Below are 13,203 nucleotides of genomic sequence, written 5' to 3'. Positions count from 1 at the left end.
GGGTGCAGGAGGGCAATGTGGTTTTTGGGCACCACAAAGTTAGTAAATAGTGCCTCAGTGACCCTCTCTGCTGCAAAATGTGCTTTCTTTTTTTTTTTTTTTACAGAGTTTTACATATGTTATGTTATGTTATGTTACTTTATTTCTTTTATAGCGCACGGCGACTCCAGAGGAGCATCCCGGCGCTTTGGCAAAGAATGACAGCATAGAAAGCAACCACACAACAGAGAAGGGCAGGAATAAAAAGACTATTTCCTAAAAAGCCATGTCTTCAAATCCTTTCTAAAAGTAAGAAGACAGGGGGCCGATCTCAGGGACAATGGTAATTCGTTCCATGCCTTGGGTGTCAGGTAGCGAAAAGATCGACCTCCCAATCGTGCACGACGAATTGCAGGGACAGTAAGCAGAGACAGACCAGATGACCTGAGAGTCCTGCTTGGCGTATACCGGGAGAGACGTTTCCCAATATATTTGGGGCCAATACCATGTAAGGCCTTAAAGGCCACAGTCAGGCATTTAAAAAGGATTCGCTTGGAGATAGGTAGCCAATGAAGGGTGTTCAATAAGGCAGTGGCACCAGCTCTCCTCGGGAGTCCAAAGATAGAACGGGCTGCCGAATTCTGGACAACTTGCAAACGGGTCATAAGATATTTCAGTAGACCCAAAAAAAGAGCGTTTGCGTAATCCAGTCGCGACCCGATCAGTGCCTGAACGACTGTTTTCCTGTGGTTGAGTGATAGTAGAGGAAGAAATTTCCTCAACATCCGTAAAATGCCGAAGCATTTCCCAACAATAGACAGGATGTGAGGTCCAAAAGATAAATCACAATCTACTATCACTCCCAAATTCTTGGCTTTAACAGCAACCTTGTCAGGGGGAAACATATCCTGTGGCCACCAAGATTTCCAGTCATGTTCCGGTGCGCAACCGAAAAAGAGCAACTCTGACTTATCAGAGTTGCATTTCAAGCCATGACCTCTGAACCACTCAAACACCGCACCAAGGCAATCCCTGATCTTTGTGCCATCAAATGACCCACCCCTGTCACATGTGAACAGGAGTTGGGTGTCATCGGCATAAGACACGATCTGGGCGCCAAAAGATTCCGCGACTTCCGCCAGAGGGGCCATAAAGATGTTAAACAGCATAGGGCTAAGAATGGAGCCCTGCGGGACTCCCACCTCTAGCGGAGCCTTATCAGCAGAAAAAGGAGGCGCCCAGATCGTTTGTTGGCGGTCGGCCAGAAATGATTTTAGCCAATTCCACACCGTAGCGCAAACTTGACCCGAATCGGGAATCAGAGCACTTTACAGAGCACCAGTTGCATTACATGAGGACACTTTAATTTTTTTATTTTTTTTATGTTAGGCACGGGGAAATTAAGTGATTTGCCCAGAATCACAGAATGTTTAGCGTCATTGCCGAGACTCAAACCCAGTTCCCCAGATTCGAGGTCAACCGCACTAGCCGTTAGGCCAACTAATCTCCCCTAAGAGGAGTGCTTTGAAATGTTATTAATACCGCTAGCACGCCGCAGTGGTGCTGGTCCGACTATCTCATACCTTGATTTTGCTCACGAGAAAGTGTCACTCATAGTCGTTGAAATGTCACTCATAATTACACTGAAATTAAGAAAAATGTCACACATAGCAATCTGAAACCTTGGCAGCTATGATCTCCTTCTCTTCAATGTAGGTCAATGGGGAAAATCAATTAACTCAATTATTATTATTTTTCTTACATCTCCCCCTTACCACATTCTTAATGCTAGCGTCTAGAATATTAGTGAATCTTGAGGCTGCTATCTGGGAGTAGAGCACCAAGTCACTTGGTGTATATTTTCACTTTGACAGGAGACAGTATGAAACCCTTGGGGGAGGGGACTTCACAGATGGTAGGCATTTCTGTGACCAATATTTTCTACATCCGAGATACTAGGGAATGGCCAGTATATTTAAATTAAATATACAAAAGTGCCCTAGGATCCAGAGATGCACAAGGCGTGAGTGTGTGTGTGGAGCCAACTATGCTAAGAAGAGGAGGGGGAATCACTTTTCAGGACGGATTCCCTCACACACCAGAGGTGTCATACTTCATCATAGGGATACCTCCTCGCGTCACAAGCCTAGTCGTTACGGGGGCTACAACCCCCTCGCTGCGAGGTAGGAGCTCAGGGATGTTTTTTGTATACAAGATGGTCATAAAACCCTATGAGAGCGTAGTGTGTGGTAAAGGGAGTGTGGTGCTGGGTGAATAGTGGTTAAAACTAGCTACAAGGTTAGCTTAACAGAGTTTATGGGTGCTACCTGGTTCTAGGATTAAAATTGTGGCGCAAGGAGGTATCCCTGATAGGGTGACCAACCGTCCGTAAATTTCACGGACCGTCTGTAAATTGGACCACACGTCCGTTGTCCGTGAGGATCCCTTTTACGGACGCCTTTTGTCCATAATTTTGGGCCTTTCAGGGAACAGAGCTGTTCCCCGTGAAAGGCCTCAGCTCCCTGATAGGGCCACCTCGCACTCCTCCTGGGAGCACGAGAGCAGCCCCACCCTGCCCATTATCATTCTGTGTGGGGCTGATTGCCACATACAGAATGACAATGGGCAGTCTGGGCTGGCACAGCATGTGGTGGCCTCCTCCAGCCTCAGGGCAGGGCATTTGGTCACATGGAAGTGCAAAAACGCCCATGCTGCTTCTAGGTGAGAATCTAGTTAATCAAAGGAAGGGGTAAAAGAAGTTCAGAGGAAAGGATTATCGGTCTCTCAGAGTCTCATCGTTTTAGAACCAATGCATTTTGAATATTATATTCAAGGGAGCCATGGTTGCTGCTTTTTTATTTCATACAACAACCATTGACAAAGTCAATAGTTCTGGCTTGTAGATGTAACGTTACTTGTTGTATTATATGTCTGGATGCAAACAAAAATACCAGTCGGTCGGCACATTATACTAAGCACAGATTTTTAGCTTATGTGTTTTAAAGCCACGCTCTTAATTACATCGAACACCCTTTTGGAGAGACCCCTCTAGTTTTTCATCCCACTTAAAGCTCTGGAAACAACACCATGTCATAGTCACCCCACGTCCAGGCACTGTGCATCATGCATGAATCATGCCTTCCACATTTTCAGATTGCCTATGTGTAGGGGCACAGTGAACCCTCCCCCACCCCAACCCTTGCATTAGGAACTACAGCGAGGGTGGAGTTCTTGATGGGCCTCTTCTGTCTGCAACTCTGCAGACAAAGGCTCAGCTCATAACTAATGTGAAAAGGTGGGCGAGTAAGTGAAGGGATGGGTGGATGGATGGCTGGATGGATGAATGAAATGATGGATGGATGGATGAGTGAAAGGGTGGATGATGGGAGAGTGAATGGGTGGATGGATGAGTGAAATGATGGATGAATTGATAAGTGAAAGGGTGAATGGATGGCTGGATGAGTGAAAGGGTGGATGTAAGGCTGGATGAGAAAGGGCTGGTAGATGGACAAAACGATGGATAGATGAGCGAAGGAGTGAAAGGGCGGATGGATGAGAGCAAGGATTGAGAGCAAGGATGGATGAGTCAAAGGATGGATGAGTGATTGGTTCAATGGATGGATTCATGAGTGGATGAGTAGAAGGATGGGTGGGTGGATGGAAGGATGGATGACTAAGTGAAAGGGGAATTGAGAGAGAAAGGGAGGATGGGTAAATGGATGACTGAACGGGTGAATGGGAGGAAGGATGAGTGACTGGGTGGATGAATGAGTAAGTGAAAGGATGGCTGGATAGGTAAATGGCTCCATGGATGAGTGAATGGATGGATGGGTGGAAGAGTGGATGGATGAGTGCACAGATGGATAGGGTGAAAGGGTGGATGGATGAGTAAAAGGGTGGATGGATGAGTAAAAGGGTGGACAGATAGATGGATGAGTGAAATGATGGGTAGGTTTGTAAATGGTTGAATATGGACGGGCACACAGATGGAAGGACAGAATGAATGGTGAAAGACTGAATGATGGATGAAAGTATCATTACACATTGTAAGCCCCATTATCTTAATCAACATTTCCTATACATTGACTTTCACATTTATATGAGTGATTGTCTCTATATAATATGTGTGTGTTGTAACGCACTCCAACACTCTGCCCCACATACTTGGGATGAGTATTACTATAGAAGAAATTAAATACACTTGAGAGAGGGTCTATGTGAAGATGAGGGGCGCCATTGGAAGGTGGTAGCAAGGCCAGACTGGCCGGACCGGGCATCAGGGGTTTTTTCTGGGAGCTGGAAAGGTGGGGGCGGTTTTGTTACCACAAAAGACCTGCACATTTGCTTAAAGCTATGCGCATACTGAAAAACCATGAAGTGCACAATTGTCTAAACCTCATATAAACTTATTTTCACTGTACTTAAGTGGTTGTCTATTTACTTACTTATATACTATTGCGCAACCTCCTCTGATGTGTCTGGAAAACGTACCTTTTGTCCTGAATTTTGACCTCCTGTCCTGAATTTTTGTCCTGAATTTTGACCCTTTGTCCTGAATTTTTACACTTACTGTCCTGAATTTGCACCCATGCCAGTTGGTCACTGTGGTGGTGCGCTCTAGTTATTTTGGGAGCGTGCACCCGAGGCTGCCGGGTGCATAAGGCGACCATTTTAGATTCCGCAGATAAAGGCACCCGATAGTCGCTTTCCCGGCGCTCGGGAAATAAAACACAAATTTGTCTCTCAACTTGTGTCCGTGATTATTACAGTCGTAACGCCACCACCATAAATTACGACGAGGCTACGGGACGCTATGGACACCTCCTGAGCGGTAATTGACCCGAACCCACCAATCGACAAAAGGACCCGAGCGCGGCAGTGGGGGGAATTTGCACCACGAGGAGGAGGTGCACGTTCTCACTCCGAAGAGCACTTCACATAAGCGCTGTGTCCTTCATCGGCAGGGACGCCCACAGCACGAATCTATGGTGAGCAAATGCCTATTACATCAGTGGTGCAACAGACACCTCAAGAGCACTCAGAGGCAAGGAGAGAAGGTCAGGAGCCCGGTGCACAGCCTGCAATAGGGACACACACACACCGGCTGCAGTCTAACCAAGCTACATGAGCCTTAAGCAGGAGGGAGCAAGTCCATCGCACAGTGAGTACAGGAGACGCAGCTAGAGCCCCAGGGACACAGAAGCACGCCTCTGCACAGGCCAGGAGAGGGATTCAAGGGTCAGCCATTGCCCCTAAGGAGCACAGCGCTGGATCTACAAGGCACTTCCCGTGCAGGGGAGGGAAGCCCTGCTCCCACACAAGCTAGCAGGCCAGAAGAGAGGCAAGCACCGGGTAGTCCGCCAGGTGTCGCTACGCAGCAGGTCCCTGCCCAACGCAACGCAGGGAGAATGTGTGCGCAATCGTCGTCCCTCACCAATCTAGTCCCGTTCCTACCCAAGATGGGGGAGCCAGCAATGCCGTGGGAAGACTGGAAGAGATACTTCCTGAACTACCTGTCCGCCCTAGAGGAAGAAGGAGAAGGGGCCTTCTCCAGTTCAAGGAGGAAGAAAATACTTCTCCACAACCTAGGCCCAGAAGGCATCAGAGTGTACAACAACCTAGTAAAGAAGACCAGACTCCCGAATGACACAAATAAATTCCAACACGCACTGGAAGATCTGGATTCCCTCTACGTCCTGTAGTGTGCACAGCCATAGACAGATGCAACTTTTTCCAAAGGAAACAAAGCAGCGGAGAATCAATAGATGAGTATGTAGCAGCATTGCAGAAGCTGGCGGTGACATGCAAATTTGGCACACTGCACGACGAACTCATCAGGGATCAAATCATAATGCATACCACCAATACCGCAATCCAAGAAAAGTTATGGGTCAATGGAGATGCTCCCCTCAAGGAAGTGGTGGCACTAGTGAAGAAAGCAGAAATGTCAAAGAGGTGCGCAGAAGCGGTGAAAGGGGAAACCGTCAACAAAGTGTCGGTATGCAAAGTGTCGGACAGTTAAAGACAAGCGGTAACGCAACAATCGACACCGCCAAACACAAGGTATCAGAAGAAATACCCTCAGAGACCCACAATAAACCAAAGACCACAAGGAGAAAGCAGGAACAATTGCTACAGATGTGGAAGCCAAACGCACGCAAGCCACGACAAAGGATGCCCATCTTTCAGAGCTAAATGCTCCTTCTGCGGGATGATGGGACACTATGAAAAAGTGTGCAGGCGCAAACTCAAGAGAACGGAAGTGAAATACGTCATCCAGGACTTGGACGGAGACGAGGAAACACCAGAAGGGGAAGATGAAGAGGACGGAGTCTTGTGCATAGACAACCAAGTCCTCTGAATAAACTGCATGAGATCCAGGAAGCCAGCGCTACAAATGACGATCGGAGGAATACAAATCAACATAGTAGCTGATTCGGGCTCTCCTTAAACCATTATTCAGCGAACCGTGTGGGAAAGAGACTTTGAACTCAGCGTGGGTACGAACTTGTTTCCTACAGACATACACCCAGTCATGTACACAGGTGAACCCATACCCATGGTGGGTTATCGCCCCCTCATGTTTGAGTTCAAGGGACGAACGGCGGAAGGAAAGCTGTATGTCGCAGAGAAAGGACCCTCTATCCTAGGATGGATGGATCAAGGCGCCCTAGGAATCCAACTCAACGCAGGAGGAGCCACCCAAGTGTTAATGACAGACACTGTACAGGCATACGAAGAAGACAAGTGGGAGAGAGAATACCCTGAAGTCTTCAAAGGAACGTTAGGTCGGATGACCAAATTTACGCACAAGATATGCCTTAAAGACGGAGCACAACCAGTAAGCCACAAGGTTCGCAACATTCCTTTCAGAAGCAGGGAGGCAGTACAGGAGGAACTTCTACACCTGAAAAGAAACGGAGTCATAGAAGCCATTGAATGTGCAGAGTGGCTCGCACCTCTAGTGGTTGCACAGAAACCCAATGGGAAGGTACGTCTATGTGTGGATTTGAGGGAACTCAACAAGAACATTGTGGTAGAAAAGTTCCCGCTACCCAGGATAAACGAAATGCTGGCTAAGACAAAAGGAATAAAGTGGTTCTCCACGGTGGACCTCTCATCTGCGTACCATCAAATCGCCCTGCACCCTTCATGCAGTCACCTAACATCATTCATAACACCTTTTGGATGTTACAAATTCCTTAGGATGCCGTTCGGTTTGGCATCCGCGGCTGCGGTATTCCAGAAGCTCATGCACAAATTATTCCAAAAGGAAGAAGGTGTGCAATACTTTCAGGACGATATCCTCATCATGGGAAAATCAAAGAGTGACCATGACGCAAAACTACATTCCGTTTTTACCATACTTGCACAAAATGGCCTCACCGCGGAATGGGAAAAGTGCAGATTTGGAGTGGTATCGGTGACATACCTAGGCCACGAGATCAGCGAAAGAGGAATAGAACCGAAAAGGGCCAACGTATCAGCCATCAAAGAAGCGCCTACACCCATGAGGAAGGAAGACGTCCGTTCATTTTTAGGCATGGCGGAGTTTTACAGCAAATTTGTACCTCACTTTGCGTCCATAACTCACCATTTGAGGCAACTCCTGAAGGAAAGGAACACTTTCAAATGGTCAAACGAAGAGCAAACAGAATTTGACCTCTTAAAGCAGGACATTTGCGCCGCCGTCCCGCTTAAGGGATTTGACCAAGCTGCCTTGTCCATACTGACCACGGATACCAACGACATGGGACTGGGGGCGGTGTTAATGCAGAGATCACACGAGGGAGAAATCACCACGGTTAGCTTTGCCTCAAGGTCATTAGCACCCAATGAGGAGAAGTTCAGCGTGATAGAAAAGGAGATGTTGGAAGCAGTCTGGGCCATGGAACGGTTCAGACAGTTCTTGTGGGGCTCCAACTCCGCACGGACCACAAGCCGCTAGTGAGAGTCCTGACCTCCAGGTTCAATAGAGTGATCATGGGGTCAGTGCAAGCAGCTATAAGTGCGGGACAAGATTGGGAAGGGAACTACAATGGATGCTATGGGCGTATCGCATCACCCCAGACAACACTGAATATAGCCCATTCAAAATAGTCCTGGAGCAAGACCCCTTCACGACGGACTATCTGGCGTGGAAACATCTCATCGTCCAAAGAAAGTGGTCCCCGGCAGTTGTACGTCGGAATATCGACAAAGCACAAGCTGTATACACAGAATACTATAACAAACGTCGAAACGTCAAGGAAGTAACTCTAGAAAAGTGCGAGTGGGTGAGAGTGAAACAGGCAGTTTTGAAGAAGAAGGGAGACAGTAAGTTTAGCCCACCTTTGCAAGTAGTGGAGCCGTATGCCAGGTCAGCTTTACTGAGCGATGGGAAGGTATGGTCACAGGACAGGATGGCAAGATGCAACAAGATCGTGAAATAGGAAGTTCCGGAGGAATGGAGTCCGCTTACCCCAGAGGGAAGAGAAGAACCCGAAACGGCAAAGGCGATGGAGAGAAACAGGCAAGGGACCACCTCTCCCTTTTGGAGTGGTGAAGACCAGTACACTCCTGAGGAAAGCAAACGTGTGGAAATAACCAACCAACCCACACCACGGAGCCCAGGCATGAAAGGACAGGAAAAAGGGCTGCGAGCGAAGGGAGGATCAGGCCCTGCAGAATGTGACCAATGTGCGGGCGTCAGCCCGATGCAAGCAAGAACAAGGTCGGGCAGAGTGATTAAAGTACCAAAGAGGTTTGAGGACTTTGACATGGAAATCAAGTAAGACTGTTAATTACTTGTATTCTCAGCAATTGAAATGGGACTCTAGTAAACTGTAAGTGTATGTGATTATTGTTCTTTACATTTTGTTCCCAAAGCCTAAAGGGTGGAGACATGTGGGGGTGCGCTCTAGTTGTTTTGTGGTGTTTTGTAGTGTGGCAGGGTATGCTCAGACGTGAGTCCCTTGCTCACTTTGCCACTGGATTCAAGCAAGCCGGGCTGAAGACGGCTGTAATGCCAGAAACCGGTCCTCGGAAGCCTGTTTCCGGTCCAGGGAAGGGATGGCTTGGCAGTTCGGGCTGGACTGTTCCCATGAGGCACAGGGTCAGACTGATTTGCATATAGCCATGTCTGAACTGGGGTGGCAGAGTGGGCTGAAGAACGGTGATGGATTAAACCCAGATCTTTTGACTGGGTGTGAGTGTTTGATTGGTTTGGATGCTCCGTCCATCACCACCCCCTTTTGTACCGCTTTTGGCCGCCATAAGTGTGGCAGGGTATGCTCAGACGTGAGTCCCTTGCTCACTTTGCCACTGGATTCAAGCAAGCCGGGCTGAAGACGGCTGTAATGCCAGAAACCGGTCCACGGAAGCTTGTTTCCGGTCCAGGGAAGGCATGGCTTGGCAGTTCGGGCTGGACTGTTCCCATGAGGCACAGGGTCAGACTGATTTGCATTAAGCCATGTCTGAACTGGGGTGGCAGAGTCGGCTGAAGAACGGTGATGGATTAAACCCAGATCTTTTGACTTGGTGTGAGTGTTTGATTGGTTTGGATGCTCCGTCCATCACCACCCCCTTTTGTACCGCTTTTGGCCGCCATAAGTGTGGCAGGGTATGCTCAGACGTGAGTCCCTTGCTCACTTTGCCACTGGATTCAAGCAAGCCGGGCTGAAGACGGCTGTAATGCCAGAAACCGGTCCTCGGAAACTTGTTTCCGGTCCAGGGAAGGCATGGCTTGGCAGTTCGGGCTGGACTGTTCCCATGAGGCACAGGGTCAGACTGATTTGCTTATAGCCATGTCTGAACTGGGGTGGCAGAGTGGGCTGAAGAACGGTGATGGATTAAACCCAGATCTTTTGACTGGGTGTGAGTGTTTGATTGGTTCGGATGCTCCGTCCATCACCACCCCCTTTTGTACTGCTTTTGGCCGCCATAAGTGTGGCAGGGTATGCTCAGACGTGAGTCCCTTGCTCACTTTGCCACTGGATTCAAGCAAGCCGAGCTGAAGACGGCTGTAATGCCAGAAACCGGTCCTCGGAAGCTTGTTTCCGGTCCAGGGAAGGCATGGCTTGGCAGTTCGGGCTGGACTGTTCCCATGAGGCACAGGGTCAGACTGATTTGCATTAAGCCATGTCTGAACTGGGGTGGCAGAGTCGGCTGAAGAACGGTGATGGATTAAACCCAGATCTTTTGACTTGGTGTGAGTGTTTGATTGGTTTGGATGCTCCGTCCATCACCACCCCCTTTTGTACCGCTTTTGGCCGCCATAAGTGTGGCAGGGTATGCTCAGACGTGAGTCCCTTGCTCACTTTGCCACTGGATTCAAGCAAGCCGGGCTGAAGACGGCTGTAATGCCAGAAACCGGTCCTCGGAAGCTTGTTTCCGGTCCAGGGAAGGCATGGCTTGGCAGTTCGGGCTGGACTGTTCCCATGAGGCACAGGGTCAGACTGATTTGCATATAGCCATGTCTGAACTGGGGTGGCAGAGTGGGCTGAAGAACGGTGATGGATTAAACCCAGATCTTTTGACTGGGTGTGAGTGTTTGATTGGTTCGGATGCTCCGTCCATCACCACCCCCTTTTGTACTGCTTTTGGCCGCCATAAGTGTGGCAGGGTATGCTCAGACGTGAGTCCCTTGCTCACTTTGCCACTGGATTCAAGCAAGCCGAGCTGAAGACGGCTGTAATGCCAGAAACCGGTCCTCGGAAGCTTGTTTCCGGTCCAGGGAAGGCATGGCTTGGCAGTTCGGGCTGGACTGTTCCCATGAGGCACAAGGTCAGACTGATTTGCATATAGCCATGTCTGAACTGGGGTGGCAGAGTGGGCTGAAGAACGGTGATGGATTAAACCCAGATCTTTTGACTGGGTGTGAGTGTTTGATTGGTTCGGATGCTCCGTCCATCACCACCCCCTTTTGTACCGCTTTTGGCCGCCATAAGTGTGGCAGGGTATGCTCAGACGAGAGTGCCTTGCTCACTTTGCCACTGGATTCAAGCAAGCCGGGCTGAAGACGGCTGTAATGCCAGAAACCGGTCCTCGGAAGCTTGTTTCCGGTCCAGGGAAGGCATGGCTTGGCATTTCGGGCTGGACTGTTCCCATGAGGCACAGGGTCAGACTGATTTGCATATAGCCATGTCTGAACTGGGGTGGCAGAGTGGGCTGAAGAACGGTGATGGATTAAACCCAGATCTTTTGACTGGGTGTGAGTGTTTGATTGGTTCGGATGGTCCGTCCATCACCACCCCCTTTTGTACCGCTTTTGGCCGCCATAAGTGTGGCAGGGTATGCTCAGATGTGAGTCCCTTGCTCACTTTGCCACTGGATTCAAGCAAGCCGGGCTGAAGACAGCTGTAATGCCAGAAACCGGTCCTCGGAAGCTTGTTTACGGTCCAGGGAAGGCATGGCTAGGCAGTTCGGGCTGGACTGTTCCCATGAGGCACAGGGTCAGACTGATTTGCATATAGCCATGTCTGAACTGGGGTGGCAGAGTGGGCTGAAGAACGGTGATGGATTAAACCCAGATCTTTTGACTGGGTGTGAGTGTTTGATTGGTTCGGATGCTCCGTCCATCACCACCCCCTTTTGTACCGCTAGTTGTTTTGGGAGCGTGCATGCGAGGCTGCCGGGAGCGTAAGGCGGCCATTTTAGATGGCGCGGCTAAAGGCACCCGATAGTCGCTTTCCCGGCGCTCGGGAAAAAAACATAAATTTTTCTCTCAACTTGTGTCCGTGATTATTACAGTCGTAACACCACCACCATAGTCACCCTACCCTATGATGAAGCATGACACCTCTGGTGCGTGAGGGAAACCATTCTGAAAAGGGATTCCCCCTCCTCTGAGCAGTTGGCTGCACACACACTCTTGCCTTGTACAACTCTGAACCCGAGGTCACTTTTGTGTATTTCGTAATCGATATTTGGGAAGTCTGCCCTCGCCAGTCCTTAAAACCTCCTCATGCCCCCCTTTTCTTGTGTTTCTCAGAATATTGTGGTGCCTGGGATCAGAGAGCAGTCACAGCAGAGACAGGACAACAGCATGGACAGGGGATCAGTGATCACCACAGATGGGAGGTCATGGCGCAAGAATCCCTTTTCACCGCAATACCAGGGAGATATGCAAACAGTAGCTACTACAAGCAGGCGATCAACTCAAAGGGCACACTGAAACGTAGTAAACAAATCAGAGAGAAGTCCGTGCATGCGCAGTCTGTGCGCCGACTCACAAGCCGCCATATTTCTACAAGGCGCATGCGCACTACCAGTAAAACCACCGCTCAACACAGCCCGGGCTGAGCGACTGGCCTCACCCGTGGTTGTCTCCTGCTGCCTCCGCCTCACACATCCCAGGCCGCTCGTGGGATGACTCCGACGCCTCCATCAACCGACCTTCAAGTTGCGCACGGCGCGCGCCGCTCTTCCTGCGCACGCGCTCGCGTCGAACACCGTAGGGAACAAGAGATCAAGCGGAAGCAAAGGAATGTTGCCTACATTTCCCAGAGTACTAAGAGTCTGGAGAGCGCGCGTCATGTCGGGAAGTGTAGGCAAATTACTATTTTTATGTGAAAGTATTGTGACATCCACAGGTGATGACTAGGGCTCGCTGGGTTTGAAGGAGGGCACGATTTAAATATGCCCAGCAACTGGAGAACAGGGCATTGGGTCGTCACCTATGGGTATTTATTTTATATGTTTTTATATAGCGCGGACTTTACCCGAAGGTGTCAGAGCGCTTCACAATAGGAACATTAGCGTTACATGAGGAGAAAATTACAATTGGGCATGTTACAAAAGCAAACGTTACGTTACACGAGGCAAAAGTGACAATTGTGCATGTATCAAAAGCAAACAAAATACAAGAGGTAGCAAACGATAAGTTAAGAGGAAAAAGTGACGTATGCAAGTTACATAGGCTTACAAGATACAAGTAGAGGTATAATACTGCAATAAATGGCAGACACTCAAAACACAAGAACACACTGGGAAGGCACTTCTATAGGCATGGAGTACAGAATTCCATATAGTGGAAGAACTCCCTTCAGGGAATAGAAAGAGCATAGTGTACCAGAGGTGTACCTCTTCTAAATAGTGAGGTGTGTGGGCAGTGAAGAGCATGAACTGTGGATATCTCTAGCACAGGTAATGCTGGCATATCATGGTCTGTTGCAGTGAACCACCCTGCCCCTACTTGTTTCCCCCCTTTGCCAAATCCTAGGACCCCTTCAGGCCTACCCCGAT

The 13,203-nt window shown here is 49.1% G+C and overlaps 1 protein-coding gene across 1 annotated transcript in view; it reads right to left on the bottom strand.

Moving 5' to 3' along the window:
• Positions 1–12,397, bottom strand: part of UCKL1 (uridine-cytidine kinase 1 like 1) — a 283,720-nt gene extending 271,323 nt beyond the window's left edge. Inside the window, exon 1 of the mRNA XM_078651664.1 lies at positions 12,276–12,397. Within this exon, the coding sequence (XP_078507790.1) occupies positions 12,276–12,346 (71 nt within the window). The 5' untranslated portion in view covers positions 12,347–12,397. The remainder of the gene's footprint in view (positions 1–12,275) is intronic.
• Positions 12,398–13,203: the final 806 nt, after the last annotated feature.

The sequence above is a fragment of the Lissotriton helveticus genome, chromosome 7, assembly GCF_964261635.1.
Source record: "Lissotriton helveticus chromosome 7, aLisHel1.1, whole genome shotgun sequence".
NCBI classification, from domain to species: Eukaryota; Metazoa; Chordata; class Amphibia; order Caudata; family Salamandridae; genus Lissotriton; species Lissotriton helveticus.
This window is presented reverse-complemented; position numbering and strand designations above follow the sequence as displayed.